Source organism: Hypanus sabinus, chromosome 1 (genome assembly GCF_030144855.1).
Source record: "Hypanus sabinus isolate sHypSab1 chromosome 1, sHypSab1.hap1, whole genome shotgun sequence".
Taxonomy (NCBI): domain Eukaryota; kingdom Metazoa; phylum Chordata; class Chondrichthyes; order Myliobatiformes; family Dasyatidae; genus Hypanus; species Hypanus sabinus.
In genome coordinates this window covers 131,789,186-131,813,326 of record NC_082706.1, presented here as the reverse complement: position 1 = coordinate 131,813,326, position 24,141 = coordinate 131,789,186, and the positions used below count along the sequence as shown (strand labels likewise).

Below are 24,141 nucleotides of genomic sequence, written 5' to 3'. Positions count from 1 at the left end.
GTACATCAGCAGAAATTGGTAAGGATACTGCACTATAAACTAACCTGAATCTGAATCGAGTATAATGTTCCAGGATAACATAACCAGGCTTATCATTTCCAACATTGGGGACTGGTGGAACATCATCACATATTGAGTGACACTTGGTCTTTGCAAACTAGATACTATGCTCTGCTTAATGCAGTCACAAATCATGATTTTCCAGTCTGAATAATAATTCTATGCTCCTCGCTTTCTGAAGCCACCAACTTCACTATCAGCTTCATTATCTCTCTGCCAGCCTTTTAGGCTCTCTGTAGTAACAGTCAGCCAATGGGAGGCAATGTTCAGAGAAGACTGTCAGTATGACTTTGGTGCATCTGACCACGAATGCTTAAAATCCACCCAGGACCCAGGAAAGATGGGTGGTGGTTGGTCTTGGCCAGGTTTATCGCTACACTGCTCCATCTACAGGGGTACTGTACAGCATGGATCTGACATTGTTCTAAACAGAAGTCAATCCTCCTATCTGCCTTTGTGGCCTTACCAGTCACATTCATGTGGCATGAATTGTATTGCTGTTGCTAAGTTAACAAATTTCACGACATAGGCCGGTGATAATAAACTTGATTCTGATTCTGAATATACTTCATGCTCATTCTGATGAATCCTACCATAATCCTCAACATCAAGGCAGACTTAGCCTTAAAAATATGACAGATTAAATATTGGTCAATAATTATTCACAAATACAAGCTGGATGAATCTCAGGAGTTTCCACAGACACTTGGATTTGGCAATCTGCACGTGTTGGCAGTACAGTGAGAGTTAAAAATGTCATACACTGTGTGTATCAGGAGCCTGTTACCTTGTGCTAGAGAAAAAGGCTTAGGAATGAAGTCATGAGAATCTGAGTTGTGAGTGGTTGTAACAGAGCAAAGATCACAGTATACAGAGAGAAACAGATTACGAGAAGTGTAAATGGAAGTGAGGTTGGTCGCTTGGCTGCTTTTGCCTGTTTCACCATCCATTGTGTAAATTTATATAAATTATTATTAAGATTATGGCCAATCCCATACCTCAATACAAGTTTCCTGTACTGGTTGAATCCGTCAATTGAATTATCAACAGAAGAATAGACGTGTGTAAATAATTTGCTTCATCTATTTGTGTCCCCATGAAACCTCCCTGCATCCTCCTCACAATCCACATAACCACTCAGCTTTGTACTATAAATTTGGATGTAGTACACTTGGTCCAACATCTAAAGTGTTGCTGTGGTCTATGGCTAGATGGTGTTGATAATCTGATCACTGTGGCTTGCCATTGATCATAGTCACTTAGTAGACTAGTGTCAGTACCACATTGTAATTTAGTAATCTTAAGTGGCACTTCAAAGGCATTCTGAAAGTCTAAATACACTGCAGGATTAGCTGCTGGTATTAGACATTGGAAAGAGTGCTGGCTGCCAGTTTTACTCAACTCCACGTATCTTTACTAGAATTACATGTGAGGAGACAAGTGCAGTGGCAGCCAATAATCTCAGACCCAATTATCAACAGCCACCACTGACGAATTTCTCTCCCTTTTAAGACTGTTTGCAGATCTGGAACTGATCTTGTTGCACAGCTAACGATGACCAGAAGGGTGTTCACTAGGGAGAATGCAAAACTAAAGGGCTATTACTGTACGTATGAAATCCAATATGAAATAAAGGAGACGCTACTTTATTTAAATTTGCTACTAAATTAATTTCCAGAGACAAAGAGTGTAAATATAGCTGGGACTGCTGCAATCTCCCAGATCTAACAGTTTCACAGAGCAATGCAGGAGAAAAGAATCACAGGATCCATGGAAAGGAATGAGTGTTGTTCATTCCAACTTGGAGAGACTATGAAGGTGACCTGATCTTTTTCCATCTACATGATAAGACATGGCATTGTGAATATGGCTACTTGGAACAAGTGGTGGGAGAGAGCAGCTGGGGCTGAGGTTTGCATTTATAGCCAATTGTCAATCTTATAATCAGAATAGTGCATTCAAAGTAGGCAAATAAAGGGTTCCTAAATAATTGCTCACTGTCAAAAACAACTGTTGGGTTACAAACTTTGACTTTCTTTAAACATCCATTTCATACTTAACAACTGTAAAGGCAGGAGTCACTAAGGCATAGGAACACAAGAGGCTACAGAATGGTGGACTCAGCCCAATCCATCATGGGTACAGTTTTCCCTACCACTGAGGGCATCTACAAGAGGTGATGTCTCAGGAAATCAAAGTCCATTATTAAGACCCTCAACATCCAGGCCATGACCTCTGCTTGATGCTGCCATCAGGCATGAGGTATAGAAGTGTGAAGAACACGTCAAGTTCAACAACAGCTCTTCTCCACTGCTATCAGGTTCTTGAACAAACTCCAACACACTACCTCAGACTGTATTTCTCTTTTCTCTCCCTCTCGCTCTCTTTCAACATGCACTAATGTCACTATGTTTTTTTTTGGCAAATTATGCATAATTTATGTTAATTTAAATGTATGTTAGCTTATGCTTGTCATATGTGCTGCTGCTGTATAAAGCTAATTTGCATGGTATTTACTATATATTCTGTGCCAATGACAATGAATTTAAGAAGTCAAAGAAAGTTCACAAACCTGTCTCCTTTGATGCTTGAAGTGTCTGTCCATTACAGAAGGCTCCATGACCTTTTCTGCCCGTGTATAACTTCTCTTCGACACAGTTATAGATTACACCCAGCTCAAGCTAAAGAAGAACAGTGGAGGAGAAATGTCTTCATCATTCTGGTCAATTCAGCTATACAAACAGATTACAAATCAGCAAAGTAACGAGAGATATAGGAACTATTCTCAAAGACAACAATTACAACTTCCATTTATACAGCACCCTTATAATGTTGCAAAATGACCCAAGATATTTCATTGGAGTTTATCAAGCAAAAACTGACTCCTAAGAACCCTTATGGGGGAATGACAAAATTCTGGACAAACAGAGTAGTTTTTAAGTTGGATCATAAAAGAACTAGGAAACTAATGGAATATGTCAGTGGTGATCAGACTCAGAGCAATTTTATTAGACAACATACAATGGGCAGAAACATTATGAAGAAAATTTGAATACATTAGTTTTATGTCAGAGTTTACAGGAGAAGGAGCTTGAAGCAATGAACAATCTGCTAGAGGAACGCAATGGGTTAAGCAGCATTTGTGTGAGTGAGGGAATTACTGATGTAATAATTGAAGGACAACGGGCAGGTTGAGCCTGGGAGGGAAGAGTTGGGAGACAGAAGCAGGTGGATGATAGATGAAGGTAGAGAGAAGAAATGGAGGCAAACAGGCTGAGTATAGAGACCAGAAATGGGAGAGTAGAAGTACATTAGAGAAGTGAGGGCAAGATTAGATTATTGAGATGGGAAGAAGGATCATCATGGGATTGGATTTCTTGGAGAATTTTATTATTGAAGTTTTGCTGTCTGTATACATCCTCAAGACTGATAGGTGAATGGGGAAAAGCTGGTCAGGACATGGGCAGCAGTATTTTGAATGAACTCGTGCTCATGTAGTTTAGAATAATTGGACACCTAGCAAAGGGTGGGACAAGTTAAGGCTGAAGATATACATGGGGTTTTCAGCAGTTGAGAAGCTAAGACAAGGTCAGGATGTAGTCATGACACAGAAGTCAATATACCCCCTTCACCCCTGCAAGTCAATGTAAAGTAGCTTACACCCTGGACATCTGTTGCATGAGGCAAGATCACACAGAATAAAATATGTGCTGAATGTTACTGTTCTCACCACCTTTAGCTCTCTCTGGTAACTTGTAAATTGTAGCAGATGGGTACGAATCAGCCATTTACTGCTGAGTTCCCACTGTGCCATTTCCTACTCTGAGCAGTGATTAAATAATACCATCTCACCCCAACTTTCCTTCCCTTTCTCTTCCTGATACCCTGCAGATTTTTCATACCCCTCCACACATCAGGTCTCAGGAGCTCCTGTTATTAATGATATTTTTACATCAATCATTTTTAATCTAACATTTCCCCAGTATTCACAGAAATACATCCAAGATTATTTAAAGTTCTCTATGCATCTTCACCTTTGTCAAATTATTCCTCGCTGTACTCCTTAGTATAAAACATGCCCAATTTTGTTGCTTCCAAATGCACCTCCTCACTTTAAGTCTGCCTTCCCCAGTGTGACAAAGATTTGACCACTATTCCAATGTGATTTGAAGATTAGCAAGGTGAATTTGTTCACTAAACTATCCATTCAATTACACAGCAACTGCAAATTTAGTTGATTTTAAAAATCTGATTGTAAGCACACAGCCGTGACAAGTCAAGATGAAACTAATAATTTCAATAAAAACTCTGCGAATTCTGTACCCTCTGGGGAAGGAAATCTGCCATGCCTAATTGGTCTGGTCCATCAGTGATTACAGGCCCACAACTAAAGACCCTTTCAACTGCCCTTTGAAATGATCTCACAAGCCAATCACTAATGTTTAAAAGGCTCTGAACTCTTGACTGCAATGACTCAAGATGGTAGCTCACTGCCAACCCTCAGGGACATTTCGTAGCTGTTCTACATCTCATGAAGAATAATTAAAGAAAATGTGGACATGCCCCATACCCTATCACTGGATATAACATGCTGTCAAGCTCCCAATTTGTGCCCTCCAAAACTTCTAACAACCCTTTTAACTATGTAGTCCTGTGTCTTACCTTTCATCTGAGCTATCCCCTGTCTTCCTTGAGTAAACACTTGCTGTCTAGTGCCGGTGGCCTGCTCGTGGATACCATCTCCTGCAGGTCCATCCTTGTCTACTCTTCTTAATTGCTCTAGAAGCTGCCACCCAGGTCTTATTCCTTGCTGCACTGCTGCCCTCGATCCCGATGGTCACAAATTCACGAGAGGCCTTTCCTCCTTCCTGTGGGACACTGTGTAGTTAGAAGTTCCTTGGGCCTGGCAATTGAAGGGACTCAACTGGTCATCACTTCAAGCAAACAGAGTCGAACTCGACACATTAATACGCCAAGGAGGCCTATATTCACCACATAGTACACATGATAAGCTTAAATTTATAATGGATATGTATTGCAAAGAATTTTGAGCTTTCATTATTATGACTGGGACTTTTTATGGGCCATTTTCTCAACTCTGAATCACTAACTTTGCAGCACCTTGAAGAAACAGCTCACACTACCACCAATCCTTGATGATTCAGCATGTTTATTAACCGACCTTGGGTAAGGTGGAAATTGGCAATTATAAGCTCAATACCAAGGAATAAAATGGCCGTCCTTCGTGGCCATGCAATGGTTCCACCCACCCCACACCCAGACAGAAGAGGCTTGGTTAATTTAGGGGAATGGAACAGGGCTACTAGAACCCAGGAAGGGGTTAATGTTCGAGGACAGGAATTTGGGGAAGGATTAGTAAATCAACCTGCAACAAGTGCTGAAGTTTGTTTGAACATGGAATTCGTTACCTCTTTGTTGACAGCTAATCCGATAGAAACAGCTACCACTGGAGCTCTGAAAAAGAGTCAAGTGTTATAATTCTATTCTTAGAGAACTACAGCAGCTTACAATGCAGTTAGAAAGTCTTTTGGTCCTTATGTCCATGCTAGTCATTAATATAAGATGCTATTTAACCTAGTCCTTTTCCCAGCTCTCCTCTAGTCCAGCCTATGATTGAGACCTTCTTCAAAGTCTCTTCTACCTTAAATACTCATCCATGTAAATCAAAAGGTCTGATAGTTCCTGCCTTGTCAACACTCCCAGGCACAAACTTCCAGACTCCCTCTGCTCTCTGTCATTTTCTTCATCTCTCCTCCAAAATTCCTTCCAATATGCTTACCCCATGAATGGAGTTCAGAGGAATGAGGGGGAGCTCACTGAAACCTACTGAATACTGAAAGGCCTGGATAGAGCAGACATGGAGAGGACATTCTCATTAGTAGGAGAGTCTAGGATATGAAGGCACAGTCTTAGGATAAAGAAACATCCCTTTAAAACTGAAATGAAGAGGAATTACTTCAGTCACAGAGGGCATTGGTGGCCAAGTCATTGGGTGTATTTGAGGTTGGGGTTGATAGGTAAAGGGAGGAAAGATTATGGGGAAAAGGCAGAAGGCTTTAAAAAGAAATCAGCAATGACTGAATGGTGCAGCAGTCCTGATGTGCTGATAACAAAATTCTCCTCCTATATCTTAAACAAAGGTTCTGAACATTTCTCTTTTAACCTTCCCCAAAAGAAAAATTAACAGCTGGATGGAAGCGGGTTCATTTTTCCCCATCTATAAAATTTCACACTGGCAATAAATGATAATCATTTAAATTTATACCTTGGAGATAAGAAACTGAAGCAGGAGAAGGCCATTTGTCCCCTTAAGCCTGATCATGACTGACTTTTTCCTCATATCCTGTGACTTCTTCAAAAATTCTTCTCCATCACCAGTGCTTTAAGAATGTTACTTGTAGTTTCGAAACCCCACACACAGACCGCTGACCAAATACTATTTGATTACAGAATGGCTGGTCAGCAACGTGGAGAGTAAAGGTGTGGGTGGAAATAGTGGGAAAATGAGAGGAATGTATAGTTAGAAGAAAAGAAAACAAAGATTTGCTGAAAAGTTATTGGCCATGGTAAAAGAAAATCAATGAGGCATTGCGACTGATGCACATCAAACCTGTTTCCTGGCAGACTGCAAAGTCAGCTTGTCATAGGCCTACACGTCCTTGAGTAAAGCATCAGCATAAATGACAAAATCTACATTTCTTTAAGAGAAACAGAGCTCACGCCAGCCTTCTCCAGCAACAGTAAAATGTGACAGGGTTCTCTTTACGTACTCCACAGCACAGAGCAACATTGCCATGAGACTCAGTCTCAGTGTAAGAAAGATCACTCTAGTCTATGACTTAGTTATTTCAAACATAAATGCATTTTTAGGAATGAATATTTCTCATTGTAGTTTTTAATAACCAAATTAATTTTACCAAACGCCCATATATAAAAAAAACAAAAACAAAATTCCCAAAGAGAATTAAAAGGTGGTTTGAGCCCTGCTTATGCCCAGTTATCAGCCTCCGATTAGGGAAACAGTTGCTTCCTGTTCAATCTACCCAGCCCCCTACTCCACTGAATACAACCTCACCCAGCCTCTCCCTCCCTGTAAGCACTCTCCTCAATCCCTGATAATGTCACTAAGTATTATCAGCCTTTCATCCGGCTCCATCACAGCCTTCCTGTACGGTGACCAAAACTGCAACACAACTCCAGCTCTGGTCCAACTCTTGAACAAAACAGCTCGACCATGATCTTCCTGATCTTAAAATATTTTCTGGCTGTGTCTATAAAAGCAGCAATTCCATGGGCATTCTTGACTACTTTGACTTGCTGTCTTGCATACCTATTGGCCATGCATACCAAGAACTCCTGCTCTTCCATCCTTTTCAATTCCCTACTATTTATTGTCTTTCCCTCTCCTCATTTGCCCTTTTCAAATGCATTACTTGACTCTTCTCCAAAATGAATTCCATGCACCACTTGCCCACTCAAATGATCCATCCCACTGAATATTTCCTTCAGCCTCACAATCACCACTTGGATCTTTTTTTCTATTCAGCAAACTTCTAAATCGTGGACCCTGAATCATTGGCACATACCATGAAGAGCGAAGCACCTGCCCAGCGGAACCTCACTGCAAGCAGCCCACCAGTCACTAGAACTCCTTTGCTTCTGTCCCTGAGCTGATCTGGATCAGACTTTTTTAGACTTCAATCTCCGATCAAACAATACAGAAAATATAGAGCGGGGGAGGTGGGGTGTGAAACTGGCAGAGGTGTTGGATAACGTCTTTTACCCAGAGGGTAACTGATCTGGAATTGTCTGCCTCCGAGAGATGGTGGAAACAGCATCAAACAAGTGGAACTTCCAAATCTTTCAAAAGGGAATTGGATAGGTGATTGAAGGAAAATAATTTGCAAGGCCAAGGTAAAGAATGGGAGAATGGGACTGACCAGATTGGTTCTATATTGAGCTGCATGAATCCACTAAGCCAACAGACCTTCTGCAGTGTTATAGTTGTGAGTTTGTGATTCCTGTGTACCCCATGGAGATTTTGTTCCCCAAATTAGTCTGCTAAAAAAAAGTTTCATAACAAACTGGTTAACTATGACCTTGCCTTAAATCAATGATCTGGTGTGGAGTTATTATCTGACGTATGCTGCCTCTCAAAACATTTCTCCAAGCAAAAATCTTATAATAAAACTCCATGAAACAACTTTCCCTATTTGAATATGCAATAATGACCTTATTTCGTTTTATCAGATCCAAAATTAGCATGAACAGTACCGCCATGGTACTTTGGAAGATACACTGAAATCTGGCTGTCTCTGTACCTGCAGTAAAGCTGGATAGCCTGACTGCAGAAATCCCACGGGTGTTTCCCATACCGAGGGAAATGTATAGTTTCAAATCCCATTTCCAAAGTTTCATTTGGGGAGGTGGGGGGTAGTTTGTGAGACAGCCAACTTTAAGGAAATTTGCTTTCAAAGTGCAAGTTTAATCCTTAAGTGTAAAAAATGCATGGATGTTAGTTGTTTTACTACTGCCTTGCGCAGTGTAACTTAAGTTTTTCAATAGAATCAAGCTCATTTCAGCAAGACAAAATAAAACCACAGATGTGTTTTTGAAATTGGTTCCACTAGAACTTCAATTGAACTGAAGCAGAACTTAATGTGCATGCTCACAGAACCATATTTTTCACCCCAAGGGGTGATTCCTCTTGTTGCATTAGGCTTTAGTACCATTGCATCATCCAGTTTCCTATGAAAGAGAAGTAAACTGTTATAGATATCGTTTATACCCATGCACAAAGTTGCATGTTCCATCGATGGGGTCTATTATCCAGGTGGGATCATCAGTCAGAATGCACTTCTCACCTGCTGCAACCGATTCTTCTGCAATGAACCTGCAACAAGAACACAGCTTCAATGAAAGAAAGTCCATCACATGTTATGTATATTCATCCAGTTCTACAAACTGACTTGCATCAACTAGTAACTATTACAATTCTAAAAGATGGTGCTGATCAAGTGGCGACTACACGCAGCTCCAATAGGAATAATCAAATATTCCTGTTTAGGACTACTACAGCTGCAATTCAGCCACATCCATGGGTACTTTAGTAAGCAACATCATTTTAAGACGTTTTAAAAAATTTATCGATACTGAAAAATCGATGGATCCCGGATGCAGATGATTGTGAATGCATATCCCCTTTAAGAAAATGGAAGCAGGGATGGTGTGGCGGTTTACAAGTACCATTGAAATGCTGTGGCCTTAGGTATACCACTCCCAACTGTCCTGCTGGTGAATGTACAGTCTCTGGAAAATAAAGTTGAAGACCTCTGAGCAAGATAGTTGTACCAGAGGGACATTAGGGACTGCTGTGTACTTTGCTCGATGGAAACGTGGCTGTCCCCTGACATTTCCAGCATACGCTGCAACCCAATGGCTTCACCATTCCCCACAAAGGCATAGCAGCTCAGTCTTTTAAAAACAGAGAAGGTGAAGTATGCTTTATGATTAACTCATCATGGTGCACTGATGTGGCCATTCAGTCTCAGTCCTGTTTACCTGATCTGGAAAATTTAGCAGTGAAATATCATCCTTTTTATCTGCCAAGGGAGTTTTCCATCATCATCCTGGTAGGGATGTACATTCCACCTCATTGATTGGGGGATTTCAACCAGGCCAGCTTGGAGAAGTCTCTGAACAACTACCACCAACGTATCACCAGTGGAACCAGAGAAGCCAACACACCTGACCACAGTTTCACCACCCTGAAGAATGCTTACTGTGTCATCCCATGCCTGCACTTTGGAAAGTCTGATTACTCAGCTGTACTTCTCCCAACATATAGGTGGAGGCTAAAGACTTAAACACTAGTGGGGAGGACCAAGAGGTATAGTTAAACGAGGCACAGGAGTGCATATGTGACTGCTTTAAGTTGGTGGGCTGGACAATATTCAGGAATTCATCTTCAAATGTGAATGAATAAACCACAATTTTGAATTAATCTGCATTTATTTAAATCTTACATCCGTCCCACAACATGAGGGTGTAAAAACCTTTCTGTTATGACTTTGTCACAACGTACAGACATGTGAATGTGTAAGTCAAATGACTAGTAGAAAGAAGCTGCCCCAGAGCCTGTTGGTCCTGGCTTTCATACTGTGGTACTGTTTGCCAGACGGAAGCAACTGAAACAGTTTAAGGTTGGGGTGACTGGTGTCCCTGATGATCTTCCAGGCCTTCTTTACATACCTACTGCTGTAAATCTCCTCATTAGAGGGAAATCCACAAATGCACTGGGCTGTCTGCACCACTCTCTGCAGTGCCCCGAGATCAAGGTTGTTGTAGTTCCCATACCAGGCAGTGATACAGCCAGTCTGGATGCTCTCAATGGTGCCCCTGTAGAAGGTCTTGAGGATTTGGGCGCTCATGCCAAACTTCTTCAGCTGCCTGAGGTGGAAGAGACGCTGTTGTGCTTTTTTTTGCCACACAGCCGGTGTGTACAGTCACCAACTTAGACCTTAAGACCATAAGACATAGGAGCAGAATTAGCCATTTGGCCCATCATTCAATAGCCATTTAGCCCAAGTCGGCTCCACCATTCAATCATGGCTGATCCTTTCTTCCCCTCCTCAGCCCTACACCCCAGCCTTCTCCCTGTAAGCTTTGATGCTGTGGCCAATCAAGAACCTATCAAGCTCTGCCTTAAATACACCCAATGACCTGGCCTCCACAGCTGCCTGTGGTAACAAATTCCACAAATTCACCACCCTTTGGCTAAAGAAATTTCTCCGCATCTTTGTTTTAAATGCCTCTATCCTGAGGCTGTGCCCTCTTGTCCTAGACTCTCCCACCATGGGAAACACCCTTTCCACATCTACTCTTATCTAGGCCTTTCAACATTAGGAAGGTTTCAATGAGATCCTCCCTCATCCTTCTGAATTCCAGTGAGTACAGACCCACAGCCATCAAATGTTCTTCGTATGATAACCCTTTCATTCCTGGAATCATCCTTGTGAACCTCCTCTGGACCTTCTCCAATGCCAGCACATCTTTTCTAAGATGAGAGGCCCAAAACTGTCCACAATACTCAAGGTGAGGCCTCACCAGTGCCTTATAAAGCCTCAGCATCACATCCTTGCTCTTTATTCTAGACCTCTTGAAATGAATGCTAACACGGCATTTGCCTTCCTCACCACCAACTCAACCTGCAAGTTAACCTTCAGGGTGTTCTGTGCAAGGACTCCCAAGTCCCTCTGCAACTCAGATCCCTGTATTTTCTCCCCGTTTAGAAAATAGTCCGCATATCTATTCTTACAATTAAGTGCATGACCATGCTTTTTCCAAACATTGTATTTCATTTGCCACTTTCTTGACCATTCTTCTAATCTGTCTAAGTCCTTCTGCATCCTACCTGTTTCCTCAACACTACCTGCTCCTCACCAATCTTTGCATCATCTGCAAACATGGCAACAAAGCCATCAATTCCATCATCTAAATCATTGATATACATCATATAAAGCAGTCCCAACACCGACACCTGCGGAACACCACTAGTCACTGACAGTCAACCAGATCCTTTTACTTCCATTCGTTGCCTCCTACCAATCAGCTAATGCTCTAACCATGTCAGTAACTTCCCTGAAATACCATGTTCTAACTTGATAAGCAGTCTCATGTGTGGCACCTTGTCAAGGACCTTCTGAAAGTCCAGATATACAACATTCACTGCATTCCCTTTATCAATCCTATGTGTAATCTTCTCAAAGAATTCCAACAGGTTCATCAGGCAAGATTTTCCCTTAAGGAAACCATGCTGACTTTGACCTATATTATCCTGTGTCACCAAGTACTCCATAACCTCATCCTTAATAATTGACTCCAATATCTTCCCCACCACTGAGATCAGGCTTCATCAAGACTTGTATGGATGAGTAAGAGCTTTTGAGAATGTACCAGACATAGCCAAACCAAATCTGTGGATGAAACAGGAGGTTCATAGTCTGCTGAGGGATAAATCTGCGGCCTTCAAGACTGGTGATCCAGTACTATAAAGGTAGTCCAGGTACAGTCTTTGAAAGGCTATTTTAAGAGCAAAAAAACCCCCCAATTCTGATTGAGGTTAGAGATAGAATCAGAGGCATGTCAACTCTGGCAGAGGTTGCAGCCCATTATTTTCTAAAAAGCAAAACCTAACATCATGAATGGCTGTGATGGTTCACTCCCAGATGAGCTCAACAAATTTTATATACACTATGAAAGGAAGAATGAACTGCACTTTGCAAAGCCCTGTAGCGTTGGGTAGCATTGTGATCTCTGCCTTGTAGGTAGATATCAGAACATCTTTCAAGAGGGTAAACCCTCGCAAGGCGTGAGGTCCTGATGGCGCACCTGGTAAGGCTCTGAAAACCTGTGTCGACCAACTGGGGAAGTGTTGAAGGACATCTTCAATCTCTCATTGCTGCAGTCGGAGCCTCCTACTTGCTTCAAGAGGGTGACAATGAAACCAGTGCCCAAGAAGAGCAGGCTGAGTTGCCTCAATGACTATTGCACAGTTGCACTCACATGTACTATGATGATGTTTTTGAGCTATTGGTTGTGGCTAGAATCAACTCCTGCCTAAGCAAGGACCTGGACTCGCTGCAATTCGCCTATTGCCACAATAGGACTACAGTGGATGCAACCTCACTGGCTCTCCACTTGGTCTTTAATTACCTGGGCAAAATTAATAACTATGTCAGGCTGCTGTTTATTGATTACAGCTCAGCGTTCAACACAATCATTCCCTAGGTTCTAAACAACAAGCTCCAAAACCTGGGCCTCTGTACATCCCTCTGTAACTCAATTATTGACTTCCTCACTGCAAGACCACACTCAATGTGGATCAAAAACAGCATCACTTCTTCACTGACGATCAACACTACCACACCTCAGGTTGTGTGCTTAGACCACTGTTTTACTCTCTCTACACCCATGAGTGTGTGGATAGACTCAGCTCAAAAGCCATCTATAAATTTGCCAATGACACAACTATTGTTGGCAGAATTTCAGATAGCAATGAGGCAACATACAGCAGTGAGACTGATGAGTTGGTTGAGTGGTGTCACAGCAACAACCTTGTACTCATTGTAAGACCAAGGAATTGATTGTGGAATTCAGGACGGGGAAGTTGAGGAACACACACCAATTTTCATCAATGGATCAGCCGTGGAAAGGGTGGGCAGTTTCAAGTTCCTAAGTGTCAACATCTCTGAAGATCTGTCCTGGGCCCATCATACTGACGCAATTACAAAGAAGACACAACAGCTGCCATATTTCATTAGGAGTTTGAGGAGACTTACTACATCACCAAAGGCACTCAAATTTCTACAAGTGTACCGTGGAGCGCACTAGTTGGTTGCATCACTGTTTGGTATAGAGGGACCATTGCATAGGATTAGAAGAAGCTGAAGGTCGTTGTAAACTCAGCCAGCTCCATCATGGAGACTAGCCTCCCCAGCATTGAAGACACCTTCAAAAGGACATATCTTAATAAGGTGGTATCCATCATTAAGGATCTCCATCACCCAAGACATGCCTTCTCCTCATTGCTACCATCAAGTTGGTGGTACAGTGCCCCAAGACTCACACTCAACGTTTCAAGAACAGCTTCTTCCTCTCTGTCATCAGATTTATGAATGGACAATGAGTCCTTGAAAACTACCTCACAATTTTTTCCTGTTTTTGTACTCTTACTTAATTTGCTTTTCATGTATACTTCCTATTGTAGTTTATAGTTGTTTTTATTATGTATTATAATGTATTGCTGCCGCAAAAAAAAACAAATTTCACTATAAATGCTAGTGTTATTAAAACTTATTCTGATCACATAGCTTAACTTGTTAAGACTGAATGGGTCAATGGGACAGTATCTCAGATGAAAATTACTCTTTAGACTTTTCTTTTTGCTGAATTGAGACTACTCTCTAATTGCTCCAATATGCAGGATAGGAAGAGGGTTGTAGATTCAACCAGCATAATTACAGGCACAACCCCTCCCCACCATTGAAGACATCTTCAAAAGACAGTGCCTTAAGAAGGCCCATCCATCCATCATCAAGGACCCTCACCATCCGTAACATGCCCTCTTCTCATTACTATCATCAGGAGCCTGAACACCTGCATTCAGCATTTCAGAAACAGCTTCTTCCTCTCTGACTTCTGAACAGTTCTTGAACACAAACCCATTATTCCTTTTTTGTACGTTCATTTATTTTGGAATTTATAGCAATTTTATGTCTTTGCTCTGTACTGTTGCTGCAAAAATATTAATTTCACATCAGTGATAATAAACCTGATTCTAATACTCAAGTCAAGCTAGGGTTCTAAAACTTTAATTAAAAACATGCTAATCATCAGGCTGATCATGAAGGGATTCTTATACAGAGATGCAGGAATCTTTACTTCTTTTCCTTTTTAAGTGCTTTTTTTAATATACTCACTTTTCAGGATCTGTGTGTTCTTGGCAAGACTAATATTTATTGACCACCCATTATTGCTGACGAGGTGGTGTTGGTGAGCCACTTTCTAAAGCTGCAGTCATATATTTCTCATACATCTCGCACAATTGGAGGCAGCTATTTGGCCCATCAAGTCTATGATGGCTGTTCTGACAGGTCAATTCCTCCACACCTGCTTGCTGTAACCTGTACTCTTTCACATATCTATCAACACCCCCTCCCACTACCAAATTCTTCTACCATTCAACTATACTATGAGTAATTTATAGTAACCAATTAACCTACCAAATGGCACATCTTTTAAGATCTGGTAGGAAAACCAAGTACCAAGAGAAAATACAAACAATCACAAAGTGTGTTCCATCATTTAAATTTAGTACTGAAAGATTGAAAACGTTTCCAAATCAGGATAGTGTGTGACTGTGATGGGACCTGTAGGAATGGTGATCTTCATTCTTTGTCCTTTCTACTGGTGGTAGAAGTCAAGGCTTGACTCACAGCTCCTGCTGTAGTAAACTGGACAAGTGCATTTCATACACAATACACACCAAATCCAGTTGCAGAGTAAATAAATCTTTAAGGTGGTGGCCAGGGTACAAAGTTCAAAAGTTCTAAGTAAACTTATTATCATAGTACATACAACCAGGAAAATGAATCTCAGTGCTGTAAGTTGTGACATGTTTATAGTCTGATAATAAACTTCACTTTGAACTTTGAAGGTGCGGCGCAGTGCAATAGAAATCTACAGCCTGTCAGTGACAGTAAACAATTCCATTGTGGTCATGCACTATACTCTACTTTTGTCAAGCAGTAATTCACTTCCACTGTAGGCAATTTCCCTTTAGTGACTTACAACACAGCGATGAATTTCCAACATTGGTGCAATCCAGGCAAATGTTTAAACACTGATGATTCACCACCAAAATACTTTTTATTGATGAAGACACAAGAATATGGAGCAAAAAAAAATGGCTTGAGGAACCCTGTGGGTAGGCAGCATCCGAGGGAGGATATAGATTGCTGATGTTTCAGGTTGAGGCCCTGCACCTGGACCATTAGCTCCCCTGTATCTGTGCTTCCTGTTGACTTATAATTCTGTCTACTGGAGGTAGCCTTGTCTACTTAGTCCCATCATCAGGAGTCAAGATCAAGAAATCCCACCAACTGTGCATGTATGAAAAGGCTTTTCAAGGAGCATTCATTTTCTTTTTTATTCATATGTGAAAGAATTTTGTAGCAAGAAATTGGTGAATCTAAAGTAAGCTTTGCAGAGTCATTCTCAAGTGATTTTTAAAAGTATTTTTGAAGACGGATGACTATACACTCTTTAACATCGCTTGTTAAACTGTATTTATAAAATTGCACATGAAAATGTTCCGGCTGTTCCCAAGGCTGATAGTCCACCTTCAAATATAAAATGAGTCCATATTATTGGTCTGGAATGTTGGAAGGTCTAGAATGTTGACTGCTCATTTACCTCCCTGGATGCTGCCTGGCCCACTGAGTTCCTCCAGCACTTTGTGTGATCATCCAAATATAGGCTTTCACTTTGGGGATTCATCAAATTTTTCATTTGGAGCTGAGGCCTTACTCCATGCTTCACAGTCAAAGTTGAAGAGTTAAACTAGATTGGATTAGATTAGCTGTATTTGTCACATGTACAATGAAACATATGGTCTAAGGATTCATCTGCATCAAATCAGTGAAGATCATGCTGGACAGCCCACAAGTGCCACCATGCTTCTGATGTTAACATAGCACGCCCACAACTCGCTAAGACCCACTAATGTACATTTTTGGAATGTAGGAGGAAACTGGAGCATGTGGAGAAACCCATGCTGTCACAGGAAGAAGGTACAATATCCCTGTTAGACAGCGGTGGGAATCGAACCCCGATCTTAAGGCTAGTGCCATAAAGGATGGTGCTGACTGCTATGCTACCACGCCACCTGTAGGAGCAAGATATCTATTCACACAAGCAAGAACCAGCCGCTAGGCTATTTCTACAAGTAACCAGTAATCAGTTTTGAAATTACAAGGATTGCTGCATAAGCAAATACCATTGTCTGTCAAGGGAGCAGATGACCATCTCACAGAGAGAGATATATTGAAAATTAGAAAAAAAAACCAAATGTGATATAGCCATGAGACATTCTTATATGCATAGGCCAAATGAACAAATACCATCTTAGGACAACAGGTTAACTGGATCACATCAAAACCCCAGTTACCACTACACCAAGTATGACATTCACTGCTGGGGGATTCAAAAGATAGAAATAAGTCTTGTGGTTTAATTCCAGGAATAAAGGCACTGCAGGCTATAGTTTGGCTATTTTCCCACATAGAAACCCAAGAATAGTTGTAATCAAATTTTTCCTTTCTATCAATACATGGGTATCTGTATATCCAAAGAGCTAACCTTTGCAAAGCTGTACTAAAAGACTGATGCTTTGGGTGTCTGGGTTTCATCCTCAGAAGCTGTATTTTAGACTATTGCTGCAAACTGCCATGTCTCAACAAGGATGCTTCAATATTTAAAGATGATCTAGCTACTCAAGATGTGCTCCCATTGTAAATGTACTTGTCCATGCCCAAAGCTTTGAAGGAAAGCAAGTCATTATGAACTCGCATTTGATCACCTGTCTTTTTTAACAAAAAGAATAAAAACAATACATTTGAGTTTTGGGGATATTCTTCCCCCTATAGTCCCAGTATGTTTGCTTCTAATGAATAAAGGCTTATTACATCCACAGCTCTGAACTGTGACAGGACTAATCAGGGTTTTGCACAGCCATAAATTAATCACATATTCCTTTCTGTTCAATGTAATCTTCAGGTCGTGGGGAATAGTGGAAAAGATATTAAATCAAAAGGTATGCTTAGCCTACCAATGCAATTCAAAATTACCTACCTGTGTGAAGGAAACTTTTTGCTTAAAGTAGAGATGATAAGGTTTTCAACAAGCTGATCTGTTTCTGTAACGAGGTCTGCTGCTGAGGATTTTGTTTGCACTCGCTTTTCAATCCTTAATGCTTCCCTGATTATCTTAGAACAAAGATAGAGGACACAAGAATGTCACACAGGCACTCCTCTTTGCTGTAACACTGTCGCATTTACTTTCCTCCCACCTGCGTCCATTTACCCTCCCTTGAAATCTACCCAGAATCATAGAATCACTTATCATAGAGTCAGACAGCATGGAAATTGGCTCTTTGTTACATCAGAGGTACAGCTCTCCTCACCATCAAGGAGATGTGCAAGAGGATCTCTCATGAAGATTACATCCATTAATAAAGATCCCCACCCTTTTCTCATTGCTGCCATCAGGCAAGAGGTACTGCAGCCTGAAAACACACATCAAGGGTCAACAACAGCTTCTTCCCCACTGCCATTAGGTACATGAACTAACCTGAAAATCCCTAATTCTAACTCAGACTACATTCCCTTCAACTTGCACAAATACTGTTATGCCAGTTGTCATACCACAGTCAGTGCAGATTGGTAATAACACAGGCACACCTGAAGGATATATAGAGCTGGTTGAGTGGAATTGCAACAACAACCTCACACTCAATACTTCCAAGACCATAAAATTGATTGTGGACTTCAGGAAAGGGAAGTCAGAAAAACAAGCACCAATCCGCATCGAGGGGCCAGCAGTGGAAAGGATGAGCAGTTTCAAGTTCTTGAACATCCACATCTCAGAGGATCAATCATGAGCCCAGCAACATGCAATCATGAAGAAGGCTCTACTTCATTAGTGGTTTGAGGAGAATTGGTATGACACCAAAGACTTTTGTAAATTTCTATAGATGTACATTCTGACTAGTTTAATCACAGCCTGGTGTGAAGGCTCCAGTACACTGGGTCGCAAAGGCTGCAGACAGTTACAGACTCAGCCAGCTCCATCACAGGTACAACCAGCCCTTCCATCAAGGACATCTTCAAGAAGCGATGCCTCATGAAGGCAGGGTTTATCATTAAAGATCTCACCATCCAAGACATGCCCTCTTCTTGTTACCACATTTAGGGAAGAGGTACGGGAGCCTGAAACCCCACATTCAATAATTCAGAAACCACTTTTCTCCCCGAGTCATCAGATTTCTGAACAGTCCATGTACCCATGAACACTACATCATTCTTCCCTTTTTTAAATCTATTTATATATTTTATAATTTATAGTAATTTAAATCCATTTGCTCTGTACTGCTGCTGCAAAACAATAAACTTCAGATCATACAAAATGGTGATCGTAAACCTGATTCTGATGTTTTTGTCATGCAAGCTATGTGTAATTCATGTTAATTTATGTTTGTCATGTTTTTAATGAAATGTGTTTCTGCTGCAAAAAGCTCATTTTCATGGCATTTATACCCTGAGTATGTATGCCCACAACATTAAACCTGAATTTTGACCCACTGGGTCTGCACTGACCATGAAACATGCATTTTACAATGATCCCATTTTATTCTTCCCACTTTATAGTTCTGTTCTCACTCATTCCATAACACGTCTACACACAAAATGCAACCTACTGTTCAGAAAGAGACCATGCCTCATTTGTACAGCAATCCAGTTAATCCCACTTATTTGCTCTACCAATACATCTTCAAATATTTACCCTAATTAACTTTCAGTAGTTCCAGATTACCAGTTGTGCTTGTGTGAGTGTGTGTGTGGGGGGGGGGGGGGTAGTTCCATAGACCAATCATAGAGTTTTTCCAAGAGGAAAACAATGCTTGATTGGTTCCCAAGCTTGACATTTGAAAACAGCTGATTCCAACTTGGAACATGCCACTTATTTCAAGCTAAAATTCCAAAGAAGGAAACAGCTGCGAATCGACAGACTGTCGGAAATGGTTGTCAAAGACAACAAGGTACAATCCATTATCAAAATAATAGTAATCCTTATGTTGCGCATTATTTAAACACAACAAATGAAAATGGTTAGAAGTAAAAATTTCAACATTGCCTCTCCATGCATAACTCCATGAAAATGTCTTGTCCTTCTACGTATCATGTTAAAATGCCTTGGGGGGGGGGGCTCACATTGCTTTTGGAAAGGAACTAAATGCATTTCAAGATAAATTCAACCCATTTTAATCAAAGAATCTTCTTTAAAACATGTTAGCTGTTAAGGGCTGCCAAGCAACATCCTTCCGTAACATTCAAATGTAACATTTTATACATGTTAGAGCCTCTCTCTCCTTTTAGATCTTAATGACTGTCGGAGATCTTAAATGCAGAAATGTGTTTTTTTTCCAGTGACTCTTCTCTCTCGGAGATTTGTGAGGGAATTTATTTTTGCAGCAGTGCATTAAAAATCTACATGTTTTGATATGAGAAATTTGACACCATACTGGACAGAGCAGCCTGCTTGAGAGACATTCCAACAAAAAACATACACTCTCCCCACCACTGATGCTCAGTAGCAGCAGTTTCTACTATCTACAGAATGCACTGCAGCAACTCCTTCCGAGCCCATGACCTCCACCAGCTAAAGGACAAGGTCAGTAAAAGCATGGAACTGCCACCGCTTGGAATTGGCCTTCATACCATCCCAACCTGATAATATATCTCTGTCCTACACTATCAAAATCTTGGAACTCCCTCTATTACAGGATTGTGGATGTACTCACAACAAGGACTGCAGCAGTTCAAGAAGGTAGCTCACCACCACCTTCTCAAGCGTCATACAGACGTACAGCACAGAAAGAGGCTGTTTGGCCCATGTCAAAATCATTTAAACTGCCTGTGCCCAACAACCCGTACCATAACCCTCCATATCCCTACTATCCATGTATCCATCCAAATTTCTCTTAAATGTTAAAATCAAGCTCACATGCACCACTTGCACTGGTAACTCATTCCACACTCTCACGGTCCTCTGAGTGAAGAAGTTTCCCCTCATGTTCCCCTTAAACTTCTTACCTTTCACCTTTAAGCCAATGGTCTCTAGTTGTAGTCTCACCCAACCTCAGTGGAAAAAGTATGCTTGCATTTGCCCTATCTAAACCCCTCAGAATTTTGTATACCCAATTAGGAATGAGCAAATAATGATGGATTAGCCTGTGAAGCACACATCCCTCAAATACATAAAAAGTCAAGCACACCCTTAATTTGTTTAATAACTATAAGGGCGCTAGAAGGTACCCCTGCTGTGATCCCTCCATATGTCCCTCTTCTTTCTTTACCTCTTCATTTCCTTCAATGTTTGATATTTAATTATGCTATAATAAATCTACCTTCAGAAACTTAGTGTTAATTTCACAACCCTTATTGCAATTTTGCTAGTTTCAATTCATAACATTTTGCTAAGCAGAATGATAAATATCAAAATCTCTCAAGGATACATTTGCCTCAAAACAGATACTGTTAATACCAGACAAATCTCGATCTTTGTATTTGCTTGTTTATCTTTCGCACGGTGCTGCAAGTGTGAACCTGATGGTGTCGGCTATTGGTTGATCTTGCAAGTTTACCCTTTCAAAAATTTTTGCCTGACAAGCTGCTGACACAGCAAGCTGATAATGCCACAAAGCGAGAAACACAACTAATATCCCCATAGCTCCTTTTCAAGGATTGAGAAGTGATTAATGGAATAATTTTGAAGCACATGAGCTCACAGAATGGTAACCACACAGGAGGAAGCCATTAACAGAACAGGACAGCACAGGACAATCCCAAACAAAAGAAAATCTGCAGATGCTGGAAATCCAAAGCAACACACAAAAAATGCTAGAGGAACTCAGCAGGCCGCCAGCATCAATGGAAAACAGTAAACAGTTGATGTTTCAGGCCGTGACCCTTCATCAGAACTCTTTTCCACAGAGGCTGCCTGGCCTGCTGAGTTCCTCCAGCATTTTGTGTGTTGCTTGGATTTCCAGCATCTGCAGATTTTCTCTTGTTTGTGACAGGACAAGCCAGATGGCTCACCATGCCCATGCCAATCACAAGGCCAAATTAAACCCTCTTCCTCCCATTCATAACCCTCCATCCCCTGATTGGTCATATGCTTATCTCACAGCCTCTTAAATTCTCTGCTTCCACCTATACCCTGACAGCCTATTCCAGGCACCCACAGCTTTGTGTGTGAAAAAACTGGTCATTCTCCCTACTCCACCTCCAGAATGTTCTGGACCTTAACCACTTACTGTGCAAAAATATCCATCTCACTTTCGATTCTTTTGCAAATCACCTTCATTCTACATGGTAGGCCAACAGATCATGATGTAGAATTATGGTCTAGTTAAGAAATACAAACGCTTGTACTTAAAAGTAAAAAAATTGATAGCTGTTGTGTGCAAGCCATTTTGAGCATGGCATAAACTGGGGAAAAAAAGGAACAAGAATTCATAGAAAGTACTGGAATTGTTTTCTGATCAGTTTATTGAAGAACCAACTAGGGGAAAGACTATTTGAATATTTGCATTGAAGACAGCCCTCTGCTCTATTTTTTCTGTACCTATGAATGTGTGTCCAAGCATAACTCCAACACCACTCACGAATTCCCCCATAACAACACTTTTATTTGCAGAATCACAGATGGTGTACAGGAGTGAGATAAGTCAACAGATTGAGTGGTGTCATACAACAACCTTGTGCTCAACATTAGCCTTTTTAAAAAACACTTTTTTAAACTATTCTTTTCACTTTGAAGAATCTACACACAAAAACTCCAAGGTTTCTCTCAATTCGCACACCATTTTTGAATCGCGTTCTTTAGAAAGTCGTGCCTCTTCTTTTTCTTCATATCAAAATGAAATACGATGCACTTCCTGCCATTAAATTTCATCTGACAAGCAATAAACCTAGGGATTCCCAACCTTCTTATGCCATGGACCACTATCATCAAGTAAGGGGTCCATGGACCCCAGTTTGGGCACCCCTGCATCAGCCCATCCAATATCTGTTGCTAATTAGGAGTTTGAAGAGATTTGGTATGTCAACAAATACACTCAAAAACTTCTATAGATGTATCATGGAGAGCATTCTGACAGACTGCATCAGTGTCTGGTATGGGGGGGGGAGGGGGCTACTGCACAGGACAAAAAGAAGCTGCAGAGGGTTGTAAGTTTAGTTGGTTCCATATTGGGCACTAGCCAACAAAGTACCCAGGACATGTTCAAGGAGCGGTGTCTCAGAAAGGCAGCGTCCATTACTAAGGATCTCCAGCACCCAGGGCATGCCCTTTCCTCACTGTTACCATCAGGTAGGAGGTACAGAAGCCTGAAGACACACACTCAGTGATTCAGGAATAGCTTCTTCCCCTCCGCCATCCAATTCCTAAATGGCCATTGAACCCGTGAACACTAATTCACTATTTTAATATATATTATTTCTGTTTTTGCACAAGTTTATATCTATTCAATTTATGTATAATGTAATTGATTTTTTTTCTTCTATATTATATATTGCATTGAACTGCTGCTGCTAAGTTAATAAATTTCACGACACATGCCGGTGATAATAAATCTGATTCTGATTCTAATTCCTCTCTGACCCCCCTCAGCAATCTCAACCAGGTTATTTATCGCTTAAGTTTAGCTAGTGAAGCTTTAGCTTATGAAGCTCCTCAGCTATATTTCTTTTGTCAAGACCCTGAAAGCATCTTCTTCCCTGACACACTCACTTTGTATCTCAACCATGTTTGCTCCCTCCATGAATAGCTTTCCTTTTCATTCACTGACTGGCCCCACACTCTCTCTCACAACGTTCCTCATGTTTACAGAAGTAGAACATTTCTGGATTCCTGTTTTTTGCTGCCAAGCTTTCCTCAGACCCTCTTACTGTCTTTTCTACATCTTCCCTGAACTTACTGTGACCAGCCTGGTTCTCAATTGTGTTAATAACCCGGCACCTGTTACATGCTCCAGTTTCTTTCTCCTTTGCTACTGTCTGCACATCCATGGAGCCTTGGCTTTAAATATCTTGCCCTTCTCTGTCATGTGAATGTACTTAGACCGCAACTTGCAAGTTGAAACAAAACTTTTGGTTTATAGAGCAGTCATCCTTCCTACATTGTTGTATGTAGCCAAATCACAGACCAGCTACAGTAGGCATCTTAAAGCCCTGGAAAAATATCATCAAAGATCCTTATGAAAATTTTGAGGATCAGATGGAAGGACATTCACAGAAACACCAGCAAGATGCAAACATGAACAGCATCTCCACCACACCAACTCTGATGGAAAAATCATGCCATCTGGGTGTCCAACTCACATCTCTGCAAACAGATCCTTTACTCTCAGTTGAAGGAAGGTCAGCAAATCCTTGGTGGGCAAAGGAAATGTTTCAAATATAAGATCAAAATCAGCCTGAAGTTCAACATGGTATCTAAAATCTGGGAAGACACTGCACTCAATAGAATCATCTGGAGGAAATCTGTTCAAGAGGGAGCTGTGCTTCATGTGAAGAATCTCTGCTCTGCCACAGAGAACAAGAGGTCACTGTGAAAGGAGCGAATGAACAACCTCAAGATCCAACCACTAACCACAGCTACCACTTACTCTTGCCCATATTGCTCCAGAATATGTGGCTCCTGGATCTGAGAACCCAC

The 24,141-nt window shown here is 41.1% G+C and overlaps 1 protein-coding gene across 2 annotated transcripts in view; it reads right to left on the bottom strand.

The window, feature by feature from the left end:
* impa2 (inositol monophosphatase 2) overlaps positions 1-24,141 on the bottom strand; it is a 44,207-nt gene that overhangs the window by 16,794 nt on the left and 3,272 nt on the right. Inside the window, exons 2-5 of one of the 2 annotated variants that reach the window (XM_059976556.1) lie at positions 17,494-17,627; positions 8,870-8,974; positions 5,490-5,535; positions 2,633-2,741 (exon numbers count right to left, since the gene is read on the bottom strand). In XM_059976556.1, coding sequence (XP_059832539.1) covers positions 2,633-2,741; positions 5,490-5,535; positions 8,870-8,974; positions 17,494-17,627 — 394 coding nt within the window. Of the gene's footprint in view, positions 1-2,632; positions 2,742-5,489; positions 5,536-8,869; positions 8,975-10,332; positions 10,604-17,493; positions 17,628-24,141 lie in introns of those variants that run through there. The other variant, XM_059976564.1, reaches the window with a different exon arrangement.